This window comes from Ascidiella aspersa, chromosome 4 (assembly GCF_963924565.1).
Source record: "Ascidiella aspersa chromosome 4, kaAscAspe10.2, whole genome shotgun sequence".
Classification (NCBI taxonomy): domain Eukaryota; kingdom Metazoa; phylum Chordata; class Ascidiacea; order Phlebobranchia; family Ascidiidae; genus Ascidiella; species Ascidiella aspersa.
Genome location: NC_139450.1, coordinates 2,837,014 through 2,863,112, shown reverse-complemented (window position 1 = coordinate 2,863,112; position 26,099 = coordinate 2,837,014). Strand labels below are relative to the sequence as shown.

The 26,099-nt window shown below is 37.0% G+C and overlaps 1 protein-coding gene across 1 annotated transcript; it reads left to right on the top strand.

The window, feature by feature from the left end:
* Positions 1-8,234: 8,234 nt before the first annotated feature.
* LOC146146653 (cannabinoid receptor 2-like) lies at positions 8,235-26,072 on the top strand. The gene is made up of 8 exons (XM_083386532.1): positions 8,235-8,673; positions 10,247-10,376; positions 11,449-11,613; positions 13,007-13,152; positions 16,082-16,238; positions 19,206-19,328; positions 23,142-23,291; positions 23,679-26,072. Exons 1-8 carry the CDS (start codon positions 8,544-8,546, stop codon positions 23,962-23,964), a joined length of 1,287 nt encoding a protein of 428 aa, XP_083242658.1. The 5' UTR covers positions 8,235-8,543; the 3' UTR covers positions 23,965-26,072.
* The last annotated feature ends 27 nt before the right edge of the window (positions 26,073-26,099 follow it).

Sequence of the window (26,099 nt, the reverse complement as noted above, 5' to 3'; positions counted from 1 at the left end):
TTGGATATTTGCATACAGGTTCACATTTATTACAGTTCCGGTTCCCTGGTGTAAGGTGTCCGCTGTGCACGTGTTGAAGGGTTGACCAACCAAAGTCCCAATTTTTAATAAAATCAAGCAAGAAAATGTAAAATAGTGTACAAGGAAACTCTAAGTGACCATTTGTCTTGAAACGCAAGAAAAATAGTTTAAAAATAAAAATAGTTCATGTAAAAACAACCTAATAAACCAAAGAAAAATGGTACATATTATATCAGAAAGGACTCTAAACGATAAAAAACAAAACCTTGGTAGAAATACAGTCTTTCATATGAAAAACAGTGAACTCAATTTCTAACAAAGTAGTTTAAAAATATGTATTAGGGTGGCTCAAAGTGTAGGTTTCTTATGAGAACAGTAAATAGTTGAAACATACAGTACCGTTATAGCAAAATTCTATTATTTAAACGTTAAAAATTAAAATTTTAGCATAAAATTGCAAAACGTAGACAGTAACCTGCGAAACAGATTGCAAAATAAGCTAGAAACTAGCTAATGCATTGATGGACATATGTCATTTGCAACCTTACACTAGTAGTCGAAGACAAACGACAGACGATAAACGTAGCCCAAACGTCACGGTAAGTTAATTTTCGTGCGAACTACGATGGTTTATCCATCTGGGACGTGTTGTGGTTTAGTCTAGAACTGTGTACTTTGCAACTGACATTTGGCATTAGGCCTGTGGGGATAGGATTATGGAAAATGAACACGAATCTTGAAAGGAAAATGAAAACGAATTTTAATTTTTAAATACAATTCAGTAGGATTTTTCAGACTTAATATAATATAATGTCTCAATTGCTAAACTGCATTGGCCGTTTTCTGTCATAATGATTTTTAACCAGTTTGCAATTCTTTTCCATGAATATATTTTATTTGGAATAAAACTGTTTTCTTTTCCTAAAGGTTTTTAACTTCTTTTTGAATAACATCCCTAAAATAGGTTAAATCATGCTAATAATACACTAATCTAAAAGGAAACCAAATTTTACCCCCACATTACAGCTAGAAAAAAAATGTTATGAATACACACTCCGTGACCCCCTCATAAATCATCCCAGGGGGGTCCTATTTTTGACAAGTGTGTACTCATTACAGTCGATTTGCAATATTTGGAAAAGCGACCTTAAGTTCATGACAAATGACCTTCAAATAACCCGTGACGACCGACCTATAGCGAGCTCAAATAAACGTGTATCGCTATAATTAACGACTCAACGATTTTCATGTCGTTCGTGATATCATAAAATGCCATGACACCTTGGACTCTGCAAATGAAATGCCATAGGATTTTATTGCCCTGCGAAGGGATTTTGATTAATGCTGGCTTTACCTTTTAGCGAAGACACGGCAAAATGATCCATTTTGAAATCGACACGTTTGGAGAAAGGTAAAGGTTAAAAGCGACGCGTGAATGGTTTTAGTTTAATTGCCTTTAAGGTTCATGCAGCCTTATAATGAGTCAGGAATGATGTTTGCTAATGCCGACCATAATTGCAAGTCAACGCAACCATTGGCTAGGGATGTCCGATAATATCGGATCGGAGTGGTTGCCGATGCAACATTATAGTATCGGTACTTGACCGATACTAGGATCGTATCGGTGCCGATCCGGTGTCAAATTGATCTAAAAATTTGGCTTTCACAGGTGTTCCGTTGTCATTGACCATTATAAGACTGAACGATCACTGTTATACAGATAAATGGTTTGGTAAACTAAACAAACTTTGGAGCATACTGGTTGGAGGTTGGAGTAAGACTTAGTAAGAATATCAAAGCCCATGCAGAAGTAAGTAGCATTTTAAACGTTGCCAATATCTTATTATTCATTTTCAACAAGATGTTGTTCGAAACTTTCAAAATGATACCTACTTCTGTATGGGCTTTGATATTCTTACTACGTTTTAAACTAAATAAGTTTTACTTCGTGCTTTATTCAAAAGTAAGATCACAACAACATATTATAAATAAATCAAGTATTAACATCAAAGAGTAGATTTTTTGTAATCAAGGCTATAAAATGTTAGATCGCAAATGCACATGACCAGGTTTTTTTTTAAGGTTTGGTTTGGGTGACCGCTAAGTAGTTTTAAGAGACCGCCAGTGTTTCATTGAAATACCAAAAAGTTGCAAGTCCAAAATTTGGGAAACCGCTGGAGAAATTTGGAAAAAAAAAACACCTTAAAAAAAACACTGCACATGACAGATGTGGAAAATGATTCGGTTAATTAGAGTTGTCGATGCGCCGTAACGATAAAAAAATGTTTTTTACCAGACAATGTCCCTTTTTCATCATGCCCATATGCTACCTACTTGAAACTCATTAAAACCAGGATTTTTCGCATGTTGCTGCACTACATCGAACGGTAACCTCGGGTTCCCTAAGGGTAATTATTTTGGACCTGCCGTTATGACGTAACGTTGTGACGTTATCTCGACAAATATCGTCCAAAATTTTTCTTTTAAAATAGATCGTTTAAATTTTTCTACTTTCATTCAACGCTGTTGGTATTTATTAGCATATATTCTAAGAATACCACAATAGAACCATAGTATTAGCTCTGTAAAAAAACTTATTCGATCAAACATATGCCAATAAATCACGTGTGGAGACGAAAATTAAGAATTTATTCCTTTTAATTAAGAATTGATTAGTTCAATTTCCAAATACCTTTACGTGTCGTTGTCACGCACAGTCAGTCACCCTAAAATTATGACCATCGAGCATCTAAGTATAAAGGTGACAAATTACGTATACGTCACTTCCAGTAGTTTTATGGTTTAGGGAAACCTACTCAAAACAGTAAACAGTTTGCTCATGGCAAGAAAAACCTCGAAAGCCCCTTTCTAGTGAAACGTGTGCTAATGGCAACGCTGAAGCACTATGAATGGGCTTGCCTCGGTTAACGTGCATTCATTCACGTTATTGTTTGCGGCGTTTCTGGGTAATCTTTGGGGCTGTTTTTCAGAATATTCGCCCATTTTGTGAGTTTGTATACAATTACTAAAACTATTGTTTGTATTGTATAAATTTTCAGGGCTGACAGCATAGGCTACACCCTACTAATGTTTTATCCTTTTAAGGATAAGTGTCTACTGGAAAAAGATCTGTTAGTGTAGCTTTACTTTGGAATTTCACTAAAAGCTTAAACTGAAAAAATAAAATGATTGCATTTGTTCAGTTAAAATTTTCAAATGGCTCATTAAAGAAAACGGACAAAATTAAATTTATGAGTAATTTCGTCTTTCTTGTAGGTTTGCATATAATTGCGAAAACTATTACTTTATATTAACGCCCCCCCGATTATAAAATAGCATCATACAGTTGGATGATTACACCAAAAAAAATATTGATTGTTTTTCAGAAAATTAAGGTGCGCTAAAAGGTAGTGTAGCTTTTTGTCAAGCGTTTAGTAATTTGAGACCGTGGAAAAACGGTTGCATTGAAAGGCGTACTGAATAAAGACAATACTGAAATTTAATCAGAAATTGGACATGAAAAGGGTACATCTGGCCTTACAAAGTAAAATTTTTTTAATCGCTCTTAATTTCAACCGTTAACATAAGCAAAAGAATATGTTTCACAGTATTTCATTTAAGCAACGAATTGCAGAAGATAGTAATTTTGTTTAAGTTATCTGCGGAACTGAAAGGGCACGAAAAGCTGATACTGGTTTTACCACTAACAGCGTACTTTGTCCCTGCAGCAAGTTAAACCGCGTATACAGGTGTCACGACTATCAAGCTACACAAATTGCGCTTGGTTTGCACAAAACAAAGCGGAAGTCAGTGGATTATTGCGCTGATGCAAAACCTTAACAAATAACCAGCAGCAGGCAAAACTGTAGCCTTGCACACCCGGCCGATTTACACGGTACAAAGCAAATTTCGAAAACAAACAAAGCACAATGGCACGCCTGTTACGTCACTTTCGCAGGTTCGCCTTGGTGTGATCTCAACGGGCACGCTTGGCTAAGCTGCGTTTTTCTCTCGGGCTTGGTTGAGCTACAAAGTGAAGCCTATTGCCAGACTTTCATGCCATTTGCAGTCAGGTGCGAAAGAGTCACTGTTTTAATTTTTCTACAGTTCGTTTGTAAGTTTTCTGTACTTAGCTTTTATAAGTATTTTTTTTGGTTGTAGTTCAGTTCTTAGAAATTAATCACTGGCTTATCTTTTTGCACTTAGTTTTGTTTTAATAGCCGGCCGGAAACCAGAATCGTTTGTTTTGCAGTTACATAGAAAAATATTTTGCGCTGATTTACAATCCTACCACAGTTATCAAATCAACGCGCATGATTTGGGTTAGGGTGCGGGTTAACATTTGGGCTTGGGTGGGTTATGCAATATTATTAAATAATAATATAATAATACTTGAGCCACCCACACCCAAACGCTAACTCGCACACTAACCCAAATATTGCGTGTTGATTTAATAACTGTGGAAGGATTTTAGACCAGCGCCGAAGATTTTATTTTATTCAAATAAGACATTCGCTCTTGATGCTAAAATATGCGCCCTTAAAATATCAGCTCTTTTAACACAAACACAAAACGTGTAAGCGTGCGGGGGGGGGGGGTAAGCACCTTTTTCGATTTTTAAACTTTGATTTATAAATAAGTCAGTTATAAACTCAATGATCATGTAATAATACAAGTATGTCGCCTTTCAAAAAAGTGCTAAGCTACTGTAAAAACTATTCAGAAGGTTACAGGCACATTTTGCAAGGGTGCAGCCTACGTAATGCAGCAATGGACGTTATCTGTTAGCAGGGCTCTAATGGTATCCGGGCCCAACACCTCGAATGTATATCCTGTCAAAAGATTAGAAATAAAAGCCGTGCAACCGGTTGTGAATCAAAATTGTGGTGGGCGAAATATGTTGGGCCGTAGGTAAACGGCTTTTGTTTTAATAATATTGATTCAGCAAACAGAGCGTAATACATTTTCGCATATTTTTAGAATATTGGCAACTTCAAACATGTTGGCACAACTTTTTGACCTTTAATTATTGAAACCACGTTTAAAGCAGAAATTGTTTAACTAGAGTTTGAGTTTAAACGGGCATTTTCAGCTTTTTAGAATTCGTTTTGAAAAAATAATCTTTCTGGTAAAATTTTTTTTCTGCTCTACACATAGAGCCGTCCAAAAAAATATTTTCAAATATTCATCGAATCTGGTTTGTTGCTAGTTAAAATTCCCCGAAGTGTCACTAATTTAGGGCGCAGCTACGTGAAAATTTTTGTTAATTGAATACCAAATGACAATAAGACGTAATAAGAATATCAAAGCCCATACAGATGCATAGCTATTATTTTTAACGTTTTGAATAACTCCCAAAAACAAATGACAATCAGAGTGTTAAAATAATTTTGAAAATCTTTCAAAAGACGAAGCTATAAGAAGTGTATAAACTGACGTACAACTTATTTTTCGAAAACGGGAACAAAACGTCAAAAAAGATCGGGAAAACCCAAAGGGAACAGCGTCACAGACTTTCGATATTTGATCATTGTTCGGTGTGTGAAACATGGTGAAATGTGTGCACTTCAATTGCCAGTTCCCTTCGGGTTTGTGTGCGTAAGTTTAAAAGGAGAATCGCTCTTTAAAGCCCTTGGTATTATAAGTCTTGTAGCGCCTGTGGTGTATTGTTCTTACTGCTAATTTTGTCATATTAATAACACGCGGAATTTTTTTGTTCTTATAAATTAAGATCATAGGGTGCTGTGATTTGTGTATAAATATGTCCGATAATATCGGATCGGAGCCGATATCGGATTCCAAGTCGTAGTACCGATGTTCGTCCGATAATAAGGTGGTAGTCCTATAGGTGCCGATCCGATACCAAATAGCATTTTAGTTATAGATTGCAATCTAACACAGCGTTTTTACTTTTAAGTTTACTTTGTTTAGAAAATACAAAGTTATTAATAATAAAAGTAACTAAGTTTTTCATGGATAAACCATTTTTGTTGCCCAATATGTCAGAAAACATAATATGTTTGCCTGTTTCAATTTGCTTAAGTTTGCTTATGCCTATCTAGCCATGACATCATTTGACATCCCATCGGCATTAAATTTTCCTAAAAGCTCGAGTTCGGAATAAAATACGGGGAATTAGACTAGGCTAGGGTGTGATACGTTAAAGAAATAAAGCCAGGTTGTGCCTTGCCAATATGGTACGTTTAATTTTGCGGTTGACACTCATTTTTCGTTTTTGTCAATTTGCGGCGCTCCGTATACAACAGTCAGTCAAAACGATGTCGCCGCTGGTAAATTAATTTGACTGATCTATAGAAACATTTCCTGTTACTAACATGAAGCCCATACGGCCTCCTTATGCTGAGCGATTAATTCAATAGCTTTACGTTCATTATTCATAAGCCCGGTGTTAATCAGTATCCTGTGCTTTTTTCTGCAAAATCATCCACGGACGCTTTGATTTTTTTTATATTCAGGTAGCGTTTTAATGGCATCACATTTATAAACCTTTTCGATATTTTGCCAACAGCTGTTTTTTATGTTTTTAAACGCTTTCTATAAAGAAAGAAAGACTAGACAAATGGGCAATGAGTGAGCATAGATGTTTATTTGAGATATAATTGCACTTAAAATTACTTATAAAAAGTATTTTAATGGCGACAATTTGAGGGACAAAAAAAAAAAAAAAGTTAGCCGCGAAGTTTTTTTGTAATTGCGGAAAAGAGAGTATTTTTGTATTACCAATAGGCACATGCAAGCATTTTAGACTTAATTTCATTACAAATTAATAGTTTTAAGACATTTACATATAGTTCGTCATGTGTTGAGGGAGATTGCAAAATTAGTATATTGTTAATGTTCTGTTAAAATTGTGCCGCGAAATATGTAAGATTTTTTTGGTGTGCCGTGAGCCAAAAAAGTTTGGGAACCACTGCTGTTGGCAGTCAGGCACATAACGCAGTATGCTCTCATACACGTGTGTATACTTCTCGTTTCGCAAACAGCAAGATCAAATGCGCCTTAACACGCAATTTCGCCTTCTTCTGTTTGCAGAAGACTCGAGCTGCAAGGGCGTTAGGACGTGCGTTTACGACAACACGTTTCCGCACCAGATGCCTGCGCGTTTTATTTGGTTCGTTTGACTCCCAGGGTCAATTCATTTCGGTTCCTTTTTATTCTCTTATTTAAAAAAAAAAACAGTTTTAGGTAACTGACATCAGCGATAACTGACATTTATGGCGAAAACTTATTGCATTAAATCAAATTAATTGCTGTGCCTAACATTTTTTGTTATTTTTTAGTGAGCGTAGATCTGTGGTTGTTTTAGCATTTTTTGTCACACTGATATCGACAGTCGTCTTTTGTAAGAGTTTGGCTTTTTATGCGCTTAATGCACTACGGGACTTTTTTGGGCAAATAGCCACTTATTAACTAAAACAAACGCGCAATACGCAGTTGCTAGAAATAGCCATATAGCGCTATATTGCAAAACGGATGTATCCCTGAGATTGGCGTGATTATTAGCTTCGCGTTGTTGCGTAATCGCGCAAAACGTCAACACCTGTCCCCCCCCCCCCACGAGAAAAACGCTCGAAATTTTCCTGGAAATCTTTCGACATTTCACTGACGTTAATTTCCCTTCACAACGGTTGGTGAGAAAGTTATGACGCAATCGCTGTTGCTTGCCGTGAGACGAAAGTTGCTCTTTTGTTTGAACCTGTCGCGAATAAACAAGTTCAAAGCCTAAAGAACGCAAAGGAAAGTTGGTTTAACCAGTGTTTCGCAACCCATGGGTCGCGACACATATTAGGCAGCCATTTTTTGTTTGGGACGCCGATGTAGTATATATCGTTAGATTTGTTCTGAGCAATATTTCTTTCAAATTTTAGAATACTATGGAAATACAGAGGTATGTGGGTTGGTTTATATACCAGTGTTTCTCACCAATTGGTCGCGACCTAAAGTTAGGTGGACGTTTAATTTGGTTGGGTCGTCGACTAAAGAAGCTTACATGGTTGGATTTAGTGAGATTTTGTTTATGTTTTTTGGCTTTTATTTTGTTCATTCTTTAAATGTTCATTGAATTGAATTTGTTAACCAATGTTTTGCTGTTATGGTTACGTTATTTGGGTCGCTGCGTTAACGGGTGACAAACACTGGTTTACAGCCTTGTAGTTTAATAATGTCAGAGCATTTCCAGTGTTACCATATTTGATTTATTAGTAACTGATGTGGCCAGATTTACTTGAATTTGCTTTTAACTCAAATTCAGGTATTTATATTTGACATAACAAAATGCTTGTTTTGTCAGTTTTCAGTAATCGAGCTTTTTCGGGCACTATTTTATATCAAAATTATTGCAATCGTTTTATCCATTCTTACAAAATTAAGGATTTCGTACAACCATTTTAACCCTTTTGTTTCAGTGATTAGATTTTTTTTAGGAATTTCTTCCGTGTTACGCACTTTCAGCAAATTTGCGACAGCTGGACCGGAGATATATTGCCTTGAAGTCGGAAAAAATGTCCAACCTAACTTACATGGCGAACGGTCTGTTGGATCGTGAACGATTTAACAACATAACCGGCGGTTTGAACAGCACAGCAGCTCCACAATGCAAGCTTAGCGAAGGAAATGCAATTCACGTTGTGGGTGAGAAACCGTTTGACGTTTAAGTCCAATATACACGGGTGTTGACAAATTTTTATACAAACTTTCTTCGTAACTACAGAGTAGGAATGTAGCACGGTTGTGCCAAAGCTTTTCAACATTACAGCAGAATTTGTCGTTCAACAGTTGTATCTGCTTTTTCAGATTCAAAATTCGACAAAGTTACAAACAAAGACTAATTTTGTTTTGTTTCAATATGCATTTTTATCTTTTTTAAAACTGTTTTTAAATTTTCAAACTATTGGTTCTTAACTGGGGTCTGCGTAGAGCTTAGTGCTTATTAAAAGCAAAATGAAAAAAGTGGTTCTCCAGTTAAACGATTTAACCGTTTTAAAGTTTCTTACTTTTATTAATAATTTTTTTTGATTTATATTTACCGCGTGGCGTAATTTGGTTTTCATTAGGCCCATATTGTACATAAAAAAATCAAATAAAATTCGACAAAGTTTATTGAGAACGTATTTTTTGGTCGAGAACCCCCAAAAAACTATTTAACGGACCCGGTTGGTCCGCGGGGGGAGGGGGGGTGGGGGGTAGTTTAAAAAACACTGCATTTCACCAAGCAGTTACGCCCTGGCCCTTTTAGTTGAAATAGCCACAACAAACGGGTGTTTATTCGAAACGCGAAGAACGCGCGGTGTCTATTCGCGCTCCCCGTGGATTTCCGCCGATTTCTTGAAATCGCGGCTTTACTTATTGTTAGCTGGTCGCACGGTTTTAAAGGCAGCAATCCCCTCAGCATTACTGAGAATTCTAGAGCACGTCGAAGCGTTCAAATCGCACGGGTGCAGTAGATTGACACACGAACTCTTTTAACCTGTTGCCGGTGTTTTAATAACTGCAGTCAGTTACTTTATTTAGGTCTTTTAGGAGAAATTACTTGACTTGCCTTCAATTACTTGACTATCCCATCACCTGACTTAAGTCGCTTGGGCAAAATGACTTGACTCGACTTAAGTCTTTCGGACAAATGGTTTAACTTGAACAGAGTGATTGTGTCAAATAACCTGGCTTAAATTAAATGTTTTTACGAAATATGTTTTTAATATGTCGGGCTGTTTATCCCAAGTTTTAAACGTAAAACATGTGCTTGCTATACTTTGCATTATCTTTTAGTTAAGATATTACTCATAAAACGAACTAGTTTTCCAATTTTAATAGTTTAATATTTAACTTTATTGACAAGCACTTGACTTGGAATTGACTTTCTCTAAATGTAAGCAATAACTTGACTGGGATTTGACCTTTTAATGACTTTGAGTGGGACTTGTCTTGTTATTTTTTTAAAAAGACATTATTTAGATTTAACTTATTCCACAAATGACTTGGACTTGGATTTAAGTTATTTAAAAAAAAAATGACTTGTGTACAACACTGCCTGAGATTGTACTCAAACAACCAATTAAAATTCCTATCGTTAAGTATAAATAAAGTAGTGTTTTACTGATGAAATTAAGATGAACGACATCATAAATTATGAAATATCTATCATAATTGTTGGCTGTTGCGTTGATAATCTTGCTGATATTTATTAATTAATACTTTTGTTTTCCAGGCGCCATCATATCGTTTGCAATCATGGTGGAAAACGCGTTGGTTCTAGCAGCGCTGAGCACAAGACCAAGGCAGTTCAAGATGGTTCTCTTCATCTTCATAAAAAGTCTAGCAGTTAGCGACTTTCTCAGGTAACCACTTGTACTCTTATTGCATTCTTTCAGGGCACTTGGAAAACTCACAGGGTACAATTAGGGGATTTACTTGTGCGATAGCATCTAGTTAAAGTACCTTAAACCAACAGATTAGCTCCTCGAACCGAAATTAGCCTGCATTAGTTATACCCACTTGTTACGTCATAGTCGCGATAAGAAACAACTTTTGAGACTGTTTATCTTCAAACTCGTGACAGAATGTTAAGTGCAGAGTGGATTCCGAGTGTGTAGTGTTCAAGTTTAAAGGGAACGTGAAAAGTTTTTTTGCAAATTGGTAAGTATTTAATTACACGAGAAAGACAAAGCGTTTACCCAAGCAAGCCGTTCACTACGTTTACTGTCTCGTTCGCTATTTATAGACATATAGTGGTGATTCTAGTTTGTTTTAACTTTTAAAGGTGTTCTTTTATATAACTTTTCACTCATCTACACGAATTTTGTATTTATAATACGAAAAATGATTTTCACAAAAGTTTTTTTTACAAGACAAAATTATTATATTCAAGTATTAAGATACAAAATACGCCATCAAATTACGATAATTCGTGTTTGGTCGCCAAAGTTTTGTGGTTTTAAGGCTGAAATTCGATGTTTTGGTATGATTCTAGATCGGGGGTGGACAATTATTTTTTACGCACGAAATACATAAAATGTTGTGGCGGCCAGGTCAGAAATGAGATCACAAATTCACGCAATGTGCAATCATACCATATGACGCTATAAAACCAGTAATTCAATGTCTCGTAATAGTAGATGTGAATGTTTACTGTGAGAAAAATGTCGGCGCTGGTCTAGATTCCTACCATATTTTCGTCCGGCAGTTTATACTGCTAACAATATTTGAGTAAGGGTGCGAGTTTTGGGTTCGGGTGGTGGGTCAAATGTTATTATGATTATATTTATTCCCCCGTATTTATGTCTTCCTTGCAATTTCAATTTTGACAACTTGTTTGGTTACTGTAAAAAAAGTGGTAGGATTCTAGACCAGCGCCAAAATATCAACTATATGCACAAATCATACAGCTCAAATCGCGCAATTTCTTTACAGCGGGGTTGTATTCTTCTACTCGTTCGTGTTCAACGACCTCTTATCGCTGGACGGGGGAAACCCAGGCGCATGGACTTTCAGAAAAGCTTCCATCATTGGTTCGCTTGTGGTATCGGTTGCAAGCCTGCAGCTCATTTCAATGGACCGATTCATTTCCGTTACCAAGTAGGTGACCTCCTTTGCTAAACAGCCTTTTATCCTGTTGCTACTGTTTATGAGCAAAGTTCACGCAAGTCACAACACTTTGGTTGAACTTTTTTTACCGACCCCAGCTGTTTTAGTTGGATAAACAACAACATATTGAAGGCTGCGTGTAAAATGCATATCAAAGCCCACACAAAAGTAGGTATACTTTAAAACGTTGCAAATAAATCTAAAATTAATGGCTGGAGGTTGTGGTTAGACGTACGATGAATAACAAAGGCCATACACAAGTAGGCAGCCTTTTAAGAACGTTTTTAAAAAAATATTTTCACTTTCCTAGATTTAGAGATGTTTGAAATAAAAAAGATTACTTTACGTTTTCTAATGATACCTACCTCTATATGCTCTTTGATATTCATTCTACAACATTTTATGGGGCTATGTTTCGTTCTTTTCTATTTGAAAGGTTGTAACTCGTTTTTAATAACTAACAGGTCAAATACCACACCAAGTCAAGCCAATGACATCAAAATAAATCCGTGTAGCATGTCATTTATATTGCCCATTGGGCATAAAAGACCAAAAAAACATTTTTTAGAACGTTAATGCATTAAACAGGTCATGCAGCCATGAGGTAATAAAAGCGCAAATAGTGAATTAAAAAAGGCAAAAATGGGGCCTGGCATTTCTAAAGGGGTAAATACAACTTGCCGTGGATTTTTAAATGGGACTATGGTTGAAAATAGACGGTCATGCCATTCTACGTTGTATACATACATGTTATTGTTGCGTATGCATAAAAAAGGTTATAAAACGCAAATGTATTGCTTTCTGTACAGTGCTTGGTTTAGTTAGATTTGTCTCAAGTTGGTTATCTTGACCGGCTAAATGGGTGAAAGCTGCGATAGGCAAAAAAACGTTTTAACATAGGGTTGAACTTATAGGTATTGTCCCAGTACACATTACTAAATGCCGGCATTTGGGCCACGGCCCACAGTATGCCGACCAGTGCTCTAAATCTAAAGGATTAATTGTTTAGCTGTTTTTTTAGCAATTTTCTTATGTTCATGGTTACTTTTCAAAAACATTTGACCCTAAAAACACTTTCCTGGTCATGGAACCCTTTTTTTTATATTTGTTACCTAGAATTTCCCAATTTTTTGTATTTGGTTGGCCCCGAAGTAATTTATGACAGTGTCACTAAATGCTAGATTTTGATGGCGAATATGGCTATTTTAAAACGATGAACATTTATATCCCCATAGGAAAAGTATATATACTTTCCGACCTACACTTTTCCGGCGTAATTAATATTAATCGTCCTACATGATTTACCAACAATCGAATACAATACATAAATACCAAAGTCTTACTACAACCAACAATTATATCGTTTTTGTTTGTTATTTTTCAGCCCAATGGACCATGACAAGGTAATCAACCGACCCAGGGCATTTATCCTGGTGATTGCAGCCTGGTTGCTTGCTTCAGTATTCATAGTAGCACCGCTGGCCGGATGGAACTGCATACCATACTGTGTGTGCGAGACAGCCACCCTAGGTCAGTGTCAAAACCGTGATTTTGTGTCGTGTTTGGCCTCGTTTTAACTTGTTCTTTGTCGTGTATGCGGATGTTGTATTTTTCATCACGGTCACACACAGAACGGGTTAGGTACCATGGCACTGTTTCTAGCCTGTAGCGAATAACCGCGGAAACGGGCAGATTGTCAGATATATGTAATTGTTTTTTTTGGTCATTTTCTTAAGAACCAAGCCTATACATGTCAGATCCTAAACCAGCCGGGGGTCGTCAAACAGAGGCCTTCTAACCAGTTTTCTGCGGTTTTTGTGTGGCCTAAAATGCTAAAGATGCTGATTACAAAAAAATGCTAAAGATGCTGATTACAAGTGGAATTTCATTTGAACTTTTATTTGAAAATAAGATTTTATTTTATAAATTATACACTTATTTTTCCATTAGGCCTCCATGGAACCTCTGAAGCTAGTCCACGTACCCCTAATGGGTCACGGACGCAGTTTAGGGACCCCTGAACTATACGATTGAGATACATAATATCAAATAAATCCGCCCTGAATATAGCAAGAAGAAAAGTGTCCGCGTTTTCCATCGGTCGTGAGTTCGATTCTCACTCCTTTCCTTGCAATGCTAAAGCGAAATCGTCTTGCTCGTTGCAACTTTAATTGTTTCTTGTTGCAATTGCTCTGAGAAGTCGCACGTCCATGCTAATGTTCGTGAACGTATGCGAACCCGAAATAGTGTTGGGTCATTGTACGAACTTTACCATTGCACGAAGAATGTTCTTGCGACATGCGCAGTAACCATAAGATAAAATGAGCTTAGTTCAAAGAGGTCATTGATGGGTTGCGTTTCAGATAAAGGGACTTTTCTTAATTGCCCAACAAGCCAAAGAGAATTACATTACCCCCTGCGATTTTTTAGTAAAAATATTTAAAATGTATACAATTTTACTGTCGTTTTATAAGAAAATATTTCCGAATTTATTAACATTGGCGGTTTTTAAACATTATTATTATACGAGATTTTTCGTATAGCCCAGAATTTGAAGTTGTGAAATTAGTTCCAAAAGCAGAAGACATCGCTTTGTTAAGCCAATACAAAACTATCTATCATCATTACTAGCCCCTTTTCTGCTTTTTGCCCACCCTTAGCTAAAATTAAATGTGCTAAAATCGGCCGTAAAGCTTAACAAAACAAGTCCAGGTGCAGAAAAAAGAGTCACAAAAGCCGAGTCCTAGCAATTTAACTTCGTGACTTATAAATAGCTCGTTGTGTTTTTAGGGGAATCACCACGACGTGATATGTGTAGCTTGTTAAGCTCAATACGTTAAAGAAGCAATAAAACGGCCTACTGTAGTTATTTAACGCTGATAGGTTTCCATGATAAAAACATAAATGTGTAGCCATTTATGCTTTGCTAAACCATCTATCAAACGCACAATACGTTACAGGGAGGGAAGATATACAGTTCGATTGGGAATATTTCTAGCGAATTTGGCGAGCAATTAACTCGCAGTATATGGCTTGGCATAAAGGGTAACAAGATAGCAATGTTTTGTAAAAATGGTTGAACTATTACGGCTTGCACGACTGGTAAGACCCAACTGACCACAAGGAACTTTTTATTAGCTGTTCAGGCTCCACACAATCAATCAACGTCAAAACCTGTATCGCTGGTGATTATAAATGATCTGTCCCCAATGCACTGTCACGTATTGTAAGTGATAGTACGCTCTTCTACATATTAAGGTAGAGTAGGGGTTCGTAAACTAGGGTCCGTGAACCCCTTGGGACAACTGGTCTACTTTTATGGGGTCTATTAAGGCCCATATAAAATCTTAGTGTATTCAAAAAAAATTTTTCAAATGAATGGAGTTTAATAAAAAAACAGTTTATAGCTTTTTCCTTGAATATATTCAGACGTTATTTAGTTTTTAGTTTTTTATGAGTCATAAGGTCGTGAGGCAACTTTAAATTAGGGCGAAAACAAAACGTTCTTTGACGGTTGCTTGGCATTCATTTTGGACTTTTACAGTTTCATGAACAGTTCCTGTCAATTGTTTGACAAGGCCAACGCCAAAAACCTTTCACTTACAAGCCTACTCATTGCGAGTGTTTGATTAAGCTAAATATATCCTTTGGTGAAGGGTTTCACCATCAGTATGCAAACATGTTAATTCCTCTTTCGTTTTGTCGAGTGCGTTGGCGTTTAATTGATTTGCAAAATGATTTTTTGGCGTTACAAAATCAACATCGAAATATTTCGATAGAATTGATTTATTGATTTTGAAGCAAAAACTCTTTCAATTGTTGTTAGACAAATATGGACGCCCGCTACCTATTTCTGTATGGGTTTCAATATTCATTCTACTCTACAACCTCCTGCCATTATCTTAATATTTAGTAGAAACCTTTTAAAAATTCCTGCTATACTCTGTGTGGGTTTAGACCAGGGATGTCCAACATTTTATTATAGTGGGCCGCATTGACACTTGAAATAATTTAATGGGCCGCAGAACCTATTAAGTTTCAAGATAAAGTATTGCTCTTTAGAGTTATATATATATTTTTACCCATACTTTACTATTAGTGCGCCCCTAAAATCTGACTGGAACATTTTAATTAGGCTAATATTGAGCGTTTAAAATACTACTTGGGAGTGAAAATGACTAGCGGGCCGCACAAAAATTTCAGACGGGCTGCAATGTGGCCCGCGGGCCGCAGGTTGGACATCCCTGCTTTGGACATTCATTTCATGTACAAATATGTATTTTAAATTGGATACCAAAAAATGCCATAACCTTGTAATTTTCTAAAAGCTTTTAAAGTGCATTTTTAAAAGAAAAGTAAAAACAAATAATTCTCTAAAATATTCTCTAAAAATAAACATACACTGTTGTTCTCTGAATAGAACTTAAGGTGTATTCTGATAGCAGTGCTTTTATTTCAGACGGGACGCCGAATTGTCCGCACGACAACTGTTCCCGACTTTTTCCACCCCTAACTGACAGCTACGTCATCGCTAGCGTGGTGGTGTTTGTTGTCCTGACAACCGGCATCACTTTTTGTAACGCGGCTGTCTTCACAACGGTTCAAAAGCATTTCACGTAAGTGGACCCCCAACAATATTTTTATTTCGCGTGGACTAGGTTCGGCATGGAATTTGAAGGATGGCCTCATAAAACAAGAAGACATAAAAAAACCTACTGCTTTCGGTTCAAAACTATGTGAAACGGAGATAAACTTTGGAACACAATACACGTTTTTTTTAGTAATTTCAATAAAATTCGATAAAATCGACATTTCGCATTTTACATGCGTTTCAGCAATAACTCATGCCATCATCAGTGTAAAAATCAAGTGACTTTATAAATCAAGTGAGTTATTGCTGAAACGTCTGTAAATTGCGAAATGTCGATTTTATATAATATTATGGCTTTGATAATTTTAGTTTAAATAAACACTGGGAAAAAAAGCCGAAGTGTTTTTAATCAGGTTCAGTTCCGGTTTGGGAGAAATTAAAAAGTTCCGGTTCAACTCCGGTTCGAACACGATATAAATTGTGTGAAATCTAAAATTTTGGATCAATAAATGTATAGGGTATTGAATAGCAACTCGTATTTAATCTAATTATCGTGACGTACTAAAAACAAACAGTTCGTTATTTAAACAACTAAAAAATAATAACTAAAAAAAATCTCTGTAAAATACAAGTTTGTGATGGCAAGCGCTTTCTTGACAGGTTCGGGGTTGGTTACTGTTCTGAAAAAATTGGGCCAAACCGGTTCATAAGGTTCCGGTTTGGTTCCGGTTCGACTCCCTGTTTTTAATTAATACTCATTATTTTAAAACATCATTCCCTTTTCCAAATTTTGCACCAAGATTTTATGTAGGCCTTCATAAATCCCTTAAAACTAGTTCATGTACTATCAATACTAGACAAGTGTTATTTTGGAACACTATATACGGATCTGTTCATAAGTTTAATGGTGAAAATAGCGGCCCAAATAGACGTTAAAAGCGACATGCTTTATTGTTCAAACGTTTCGGCAAATGCTCATGCCATCATCAGTGAGTGTTATTTTCATGTGTCAATATTAAAAATTTTAACAACTGCCTTATATGATCGGTAGATCTTTCTCTTAAACCCGTTATTTTCCATATTTTTTCGTATTTTTTACCTTTACATGTTAATATTGGAGTCGGTTTCACGTGAACGGCAGTATTTGTTTACCACAACCGGTTTGTGGTATAACACAGTGCGTGTTTACATGTGCTACTGGCCTCCGTACAACGCGTTTAAAACATGAAACGTTTCCGCAACTAAATGCTGAATGCGCGTTTATCTGCCGGTTAGCTTTTGTGCCAACTTTTTTGGGGCATAGAAGTTTTTTTAAGTGAGATGTAATAGTTGATACTAGGGTGGCATCCAGTGGCGTAGCCAGCCGAAAATTTTTGGGGGGCCAAAAAGTTGGAATATTTTGTTTAGCTTTTGTCATTGTATTAATTGTCGTAACGAACACAAATAACAATGCTAGCAAACCGTTTCGAGCAGCAACTGACTGAATGTTAACGTAATACTCAAAAACTATTCAAAAAGAAAAACTGACTTAAAGTAGTAAAACTACATTATTGTATAGCAAACGTTATATTAACTACATCGTTTGTGACGTAAAAGTGCATGACAATTGAAGGTGTGGCATGCCTGTGATCGACTTTTGTGGTACTGCTCATAAATGCTACCAAACAAATTATTAAGAGTAAAATATTTATACATTTTTGGGGGGGCCATGGCCCCTCAGCCCCCCCCTGGCTACGCCTATGATGGCATCGGTGCCGATCTGATACCAATTTACTATGGGAGGTCCAGCCATGATTTGCGACTTAAAGCAGTAACTTTTACTTTGAAAGGTAAATTTATCAAAAATATTTGGTTTAACTTGAGGAAACGAAACTTCGTGAAATTTGTAAGAAATGGAAAACGAATTTTGGTCGAGGAAACAATGAAAATAAATCTGGCGACTTTTCCCCCTAAATAATCGGGTAAAGCTATTGAAATAAATACAGAGTATCGACCATCCTTTAAAATAACTAATTTCTACTATAGCAATATTTCTGGTATCAACATCGGTGCGACAAATTTGTTCAACCTAAAAAAAACTTGTGTTTCCTACAAGCCGAATTAATGGTATTGTTAATTGGAACCGGCTTAATTATATCACCCCCTAACACTCCTATGGTTCCTTTTCTAAACCCAGGGTATTAGATTTTGTCCGATAATTCGGCAACCAAACTTATTTTCCCGAAGAAGCAAATGTTCAGTTATCGACCATTTCGGAACGATAATATCGGCACCCTAATACTTTATTTACACCTTCGAAACGAACTTTTTAGTATCGAATATCGGGTATAGCATCTTGTCCGATATTCCCGTACCAAACGTATTTTTCATTTTTTCAGTTCGATTATATCGATTCTATTGGAGCCAATACGACAATATCGTTCGACCCCTAACACTTCCATTGCACTATAGTTTTTGTATTACAAAAAATTAACATAATTAGATCAATTAATTATATCGGTCACTCTCTAACACTTTTATGGTTCCTGCTAAATCACTTTTCCACTATGGCGTATCCAGTATCGGATTTTGTCCGATAATTTCGTAACCAAAGTATTTTTCCTCCAAACCAATTTTTTCAGTTATTATCGACCATAGCGGATCCGGTACGATAATATCGTTCATATCCTCCTTTTAAACGAATTTTCCGTCGAATATCGGGTATAGGATATTGCCCGATAATATCGTAACCAAACTTTTTTGATGTATTTAAGTTCGATTATATCGATTGTATTGGAGCCGATACGATAATATCGTTCACCACCTAACATTCCAGTCCATCTTATAAACCTATTTTTAGTGAAATAAGCTATTTTTTAGTATCTGGTATCGGATCTTGTCCGATAATATCCTAACCAAACGTTTTTTGTTTTCTTTGTTCGATAAAATGATCATACCGGAGCCGATACTATAATATCGTTCGACCCCTAACACTTCCATTGTCCCTCCTCAGTCGGATGTCGCGATCCCGGATGTCGAAGAAGTCGAAGCGTGACGAACGTGAACTTGCTGTTTTCATGGCAACCGTCTTCATCGTCTTCCTTGTTTGCTGGCTCCCGGCCGTTATCCTGCTCTGGTAAGAACCCTTGCAAAAACTTATTTATGTGCTAAAGCAGGGGTTCCCAAACTTTTTTGGACTGTGGCCCAAATGTCCATTTAATAGCGATTCGTGGCTCACCACGTGCTCTAAATTTTAACTCAAAAACATGCGAAATGGTTTCTATCAATTGATTTCTAATGAGATACATGCAACTTCAAGAATCGCATGAAAAACGCAAAATTCGCTTGAAAAACGCAAGGTTTGCAACATTGCTACTCACCCACTTTGAACTGCTATCTCCAACACAGCAGCTAAAACCCATTGTTAGGAGACAATGACATTTCTTGCTAAACATTCTTGTTTTTCAAAACAAAGCGCAAAATATCTACAGCATAACAAAACAGTAGAATCTGTTCAAATGACCCTGTGGCCCATTGGAAATATCTACAGCATAACAAAACAGTGGAATCTGTTCAAATGACCCTGTGGCCCATTGAAAATGACCCTGTGGCCCCATTGTCTTGGTGGCCTAGTACTGGGCCATGGCCCACAGTTTGGGAACCACTGTGCTAAAATACGGTGGGTATTCAGCAATCCGCTCATGGGGGTGTCATAATTCATCAACTCACAATACGGGGTTGGCAAATATTCTATCACATGCTATTTAATTTTTATCCTGCTCTGGTAAGAATCTCACAAAAACGGATCAGTGGACCGCCGTAGTCCCCCCCCACCCAGTGGTTTAATGACTGAAGTCAATGACTGGCTTGAGTTAAGTGCACTTGAGTCACTGTTGGGTGAAATGTGTTTTCTTGGCTTGATATTAGATTCTTTTACAAATAACTTGACTTGGACATGTGTTTTTACAAATAACTTGATTTGACCGGGACTTAAATCGTTTAAAAATTATTTGTGAACAACACTGCCACCTCCCAAAAAACAAACACGTGCCAAATAACCGGACGGTTTCTTAAAACTACGATAAAAAACGCTCTATGGGGATTCAATCCTGCGCAAACAAACTTTTTTCATTTCATTTTTCAAATATTTTCAAATATTTTCAAATATTTTCAAATATTTTCAAATCAATCATAACTGTATCATTGCATCATAAGCTTTTCACGTGTCTTCAAATTTGTAACCTGGATTGTTGCATCATAAGTGGTTTTATGAACGTTTTGATGGCAGTCAACTACAGTAGCTGCTAAAACTGGTGTAAGCTTTTAGTCACCAAACAAGCCACGCTGATATTATAAAGGAAAAAAGTTCAGTTTCACCAATCACACTAAAATAAATCAATCATTTGTTTCATAGAACTGTGTACTACATCTGGTTGTCTGTGTCTTTTTCTATTTCATGCATGTCAGAAAAAGTACATTTTTTGATGTTTGAGGCTTGGGTCGTGAGATGCTCATAAAACTCAGATTTGGGTCGCGCTCAAAAAACTTTGAGAACCAATGTTGTAGTTAGACGAAGTAGAAATATCAAAACCCATACAGAAGTTGGTAACATTTGGTAAACGTTTCGAATAACTCTTAGGATAATGTCTGGACCTTCTAGTTAGACGTAGAACGAGCGTTTCGTGGTTAACTATAGAAGTTTTTTTTAAGATGAAACGTTTTTCGTGTCAGCATTGACGCCAAAAATTATTACTATCGAGAAATTCGATCCCGCCCAAGTCAAAAGTGCATTCGTGATCGCTTGCAACAGTTTTTATTCGACCTAATAGCCCAACGTTAAAGTCAAACGTTTATCACGGCGCTATTTATGTGCGTCGTTAACGTTTTGCCGTCTTTATATTTTAACTTCTACGTATTTTCACTTAGACTTTCGCATGAAGCCAACTTGTTATCACATGCTTTTCTTTGTCGTTTTTTTTTTCTGTAGCTCAAATGCAGTGAGCATTCATATAGGTAAATCTGGTTTAAGTTACCAATACGATTTTGTCCATTTTTTTTCCTGTCCTTGACACTGGCCATGCTTTACAGAAATTTTAACGTTCAATTAACTATACTCTATAAAACACGGCAAGATTTTTACTTGGTTATTGGTTTCGATCGGCAGAAATAAGCCTGATGTGTAGAAAAACTAAGGCAGGCTACAAGAAAGCTATTAAAAATAAATAAAGGCTTGTTTTTTTTACCAAATTGTACATTAACATGTTTCTGTATGCCGTTAAAGGACTTATAGGCCAACTTTGTAGCTTATACAAGCTCGTAAAAACCGTAAAAAACACCACAAGAAGGTAACTTTGCGGATTTATTCCAAGCCTGAATCTGACCCAAATAAGATTGGCGTTCTTTTAACGACAAGGCGTCGACAGGTCTCAGTTTTTGATCCGTAAACACAAGCCAGCAGCCCGTCAAGCCGAAATACCAGAAATTCCGTACAGCAACATGCGTCATGCTTGGCTGCGCGCGCGAGTGTGGTCACGTGATGTATGTTTACGCTTGACTGGGTAATCCAACACACGCGCCCGGTGTAGGTTTTGTATCAATTCAACCTACTCATTAGCTGTGTCAGTAAAACTTGGTCTATGAGGTTACTGAACTTAAAGTGTTTTAAACCTCATGCGTTACCGTAATAATTTAAAATAACTGGAATTTTGACAGGTGTGGATCTAGGATTTTTTTGGGGGAAGGTTATGAACAAATTTTCAGAAATGACGTCACAAAGTTACGTCAGAACGTGACGTCACCTCAATACGTAATGCTGTTAGCTTAGCATTCGATTAAACATTTTTTAAACGACGCATTATGACGTCATACCAAGCGTCTTACCTAGTATCATTTTTATGGCGGCCCTGGTCCACACCAAACGAAATGTTTTTTAGGGGTCCGTGTTGAAATAAGTTCAAGAAACACTGCTATATAGCCAAGATCCTTAAAAGCAATAGCTACAGCAAGTCGTTGCATAAAGGGCTCCTATTGTGGTTAGGACTGCGCTTAAACGGCGATAGCTTATCTGACGAATTGACACTTTCACAGGAAAAGGCCAAACTGCTTAATAGACGCTTCGTCAGCAGTATACGTCGGTGTGCGAACTGCAATTTCGCTTACCGCTGATTTAACTGGTATCAGCATATGCGTTATTTCGATAACAACTGCCCTCTTGCGCAAGGTAAAGGCCCGAACTGAAACTGTTCCGTTTCCCATTTAAGCATCGATAACAAAAGACAAAACTGCCATCCGCTTGAGTGGAATAAAAGTAAACCATTTGTAAAAATAAACAGTCATAACCAACAGTTTTTCATTTCGCTAGGCCAACCCTACAAATGAAACAAGCAACGAACTATTGTTTAAATATACAAAATTAGGGAAAACTGTGAAGTTTTCACAAACTTTTTGCCAAAAGTCACAAAACAGTCAAGTCTTTTTGCCAAAAGTCACAAAACAGTCAAGTCATTTTGCCAAAAGTCACAAAACAGTCAAGTCTTTTTGCCAAAAGTCACAAAACAGTCAAGTATTTTTGCCAAAAGTCACAAAACAGTCAAGTATTGTTGCCAAAAGTCACAATACAGTCAAGTCTTTTTGCCAAAAGTCACAAAACAGTCAAGTCTTTTTGCCAAAAGTCACAAAACAGTCAAGTCATTTTGCCCAAGAGACTTATTTTAAGTCAAGCCAGCAAAATATTAGTTGTGATCCAAAATTACATCACTGTCTATAACACGGATTGTTAAACTGGGGTCCTTGAAACCCTTGAGGGTACGTGAACTAGTTTTGGGGGTTCCATAAAGGCCTACTTGAAATATTAGTGTATAATTTAAAATCCTGAATAAAAAAATCAGCGGAAAAAATGTGAAGGACCCCTGGTCTACAATATATCCTAACAATGCCTTTATGTTTACAGCATTGATGCGACACAACCTGGAGCTCACATTTCGGACGATGTGTTCGACTTATGCTCGATGCCCGCTTTACTTAACTCGCTGATCAACCCCTGGTTGTACGCAATCAAGCTACGCTCATGCAGAAAGGTGCTGGTCAACTGGCTCTGCAAGTAAGTACCCAATTGGATGAAAAAAAGTTGAAAAAAATAGGGATATGAGTATCTTTTATCACAGTGTTAGTATTGTACTGAGCAAACCGACTCCGCGGCCCTGTGCATAATACCTCCTAATTTTACAACCCACCAAAATGAGTTAATACAGTACAACAGGGTTGAAACAAAGTCTCCAAATCTTCAAGTCTGAAAGTCAAGATGTTTTATAAGTGTCTTTGAGTTTTCTCATGAAATATTGCAGTGAGGTTCGAACTCACGACCTCCGCTCTGCAACTGAGCTACAAAGGCTCAGACGGGAGCGATTGGAGAAGCAACCATGACGTCATTGCTTGCTACATTCTGTTAGTACAAGTACAATCACAGTTCCCTATTTTCCACTTACAGATGCGTGAAGCGAGACGACCGAATGCGCATTTTCAAAATCAGCGAATCGACGGCGGCATACGGCGCCAACAGCATCGCTTCGGGAAAGAGCCTGGCCAACAAAATCACCCAAGAGAGCCAGGTGAGTTCCCCTAAACGACAACCAGGGACCGAGTTGGGCGAAAGGGCCACCAAGGGGCCCGAGACGCCGCCCAGGACCGCAGAGGGACCCCTACTTCTCAAGGTCTCCCCTCATGATGTTGAGATTCCATCAAGCCATACAAGCTTGTGCAGCGCCAGCGACTGATTTTTGCTGCCGGTTGTGAAGTAGTTTTGCCTTCGAACGCGGATTAAATCTCGCCTAAGGCTCACAAACGGCCTGTATGTGCGGTAGCGACAATTTCACGGCTGTGTTCCACCGTTTCTGGCATGTAGGGCTGAAGTGTGGATCGTTTTCAGTTCCTATGGGCAACTTCACTTCACCCCTGTGCCAGAAAATTATTCAAAGTCGCCGATTGGAAGAGACGTTTCCACGAGAAATATGTACAACTTACCAGGAAGCGTTAATATCGCTGACTTTAAGGTTTAAGCCAAGTGCAAAACTCTTGGTTTAGTAATGTCGTGTTTTGGGTTTGCCACGCAGCCGTTGGACATTCTATTGCCACTTTCTTTTGTGATATTCCACCGCCAAAGCATGGAGTGGAAGCAAATGCTCGTTGCATAACGTTGTGCGTTTTATACTAGTATTTAAAGATCTCCGATATTAACGGATCGGTGCCGATACCCGATGCTAAGTGGTATCGGTAGTCGATCTAAAACAAGAATAATAGAGGACTTTAAGCCATAGTTTGTGATTCAACGCAGCGGTTCTTTCATGACATGTAAATTTATTGCATAATAGTTGGTTAACAACTGGCAGTAACTAAACCTATCAACGCTAAATCAAATTCTGGTTTAATAACCTGACAGAAAAAGCCCTTTGAACGTTTGCAATTCATTTATTGTGCCAGTTTTAGCTCAGTAATGACGTCATTTAGTATCGAAACACGATACTTTTATTCCACAATATCGGTTATCGCAATATAATGTCAAGTCTTGGGCATCCTTATATTCCACCACATAGCCTAGTTTGCGGTACGCCGCATATACATGATAAATGTGTTAAATTCGAATAAATCGCATTATCGTAAAAGTTTAAAATCGTGCCTTCCTTGTTGCGTTGTCGCTTTTATTCTGCTTGCTTCCAAACTATTTCGCCTAAACTTTCAACCATTGCATGTTTTTTAAAGCTTCCATTCTAGTTTAATAACGCTTCTTTTTTGTGAAGTCTGTAGTTTTTTAAATTACTAACGCGCTAGGTTTAGGTACGAGATATTTTGATATCCGATCTTTTGTTCAAGAATTTCTAGCCAAAAAAATTAAAAACAACAAAAAACCTAGGGTCTATTTTTTCAGGAAATCGAAAAACCTCAAGCAGCTAAAAAATTGGAAAATAGTTTAATATTTTGATAATGAATGGCAAAGCTCAAAAGGTCGTAGATTGACATCATCTTGATTAAGACGTTTCGATACGAGCTTCTATCATCTTCAGTTAATGTGATTAAGAAGTAGTTCAAGCATCACTTATTAAAGTTTATTATTTGATAAATCCTTATGCAACCTTCATAAGTCAGGATTGTGTCAGTTATGACCTTAAACTTCTAAATTTCCAATGTATAACTTTTAAACTTGTTTTTATAAAACCGTATTATTAAATCAAACCTAGTTTCAAACTATTTCAACCTAGGACTTCTACTTCAATCTGATGAAGCACGGTTGTGCGAAAGCTTGGCAATATTTATTACAATTTGTCGTTGTCGTTATACAGTGCCACCTCATTTACAGATATCCAAATACGGCTTCCTAATTTTATTTAACGGTATTTTTTTACATGCAAAAACATAACGGTTAGTTAGTCGAATAAAAAAAATTGCCATGTGGCGAACTTTAATTGGCTGTTAAATAACATTTTAAACGCCTAGTAGAATGTGGGGCAATGGCATAATCGTTTAAACTCCAACCGCGTTTGCTCTGGCATTTAATGCGATAAGACTAAATGCAAATTATTTTAATGATGGCGTGTTTTGAACAGTACTACGAATTCTACGCATCAATGACATTACATGCTTTATAAAGGTGGGCCTTCTAATCAGTATTGCCCCAATAAAATTTAATGAACTTCCAGTATGCTACCACTGCCTTGCAATGTCGATCCACCGGTCATCTTGTTGCAATGCAGTCAATTTAATACCGTGAGTTCTTAACCGATGTTTCTTTGCAAAGTTGTGTTTTTTATTTTGTGTTTTTTCCTAATTTCTCACTAAAACCCTCTGCATGAAACGAAATGTGTGTTAAACAAATACAGGCGTATCATCCGCAAAATGTCTAGTTCTTATAAATATA

Bases quoted from the DNA above. Each gene is read 5' to 3' on its own strand.
- LOC146146653 (XM_083386532.1), top strand. From the start codon at position 8,544: ATGTCCAACCTAACTTACATGGCGAACGGTCTGTTGGATCGTGAACGA. The intron at 8,674-10,246 runs GTGAGAAACCGT...TTTGTTTTCCAG, and splicing joins AAATGCAATTCACGTTGTGG to GCGCCATCATATCGTTTGCA. The intron at 19,329-23,141 runs GTAAGAACCCTT...TTATGTTTACAG, and splicing joins CCGGCCGTTATCCTGCTCTG to CATTGATGCGACACAACCTG.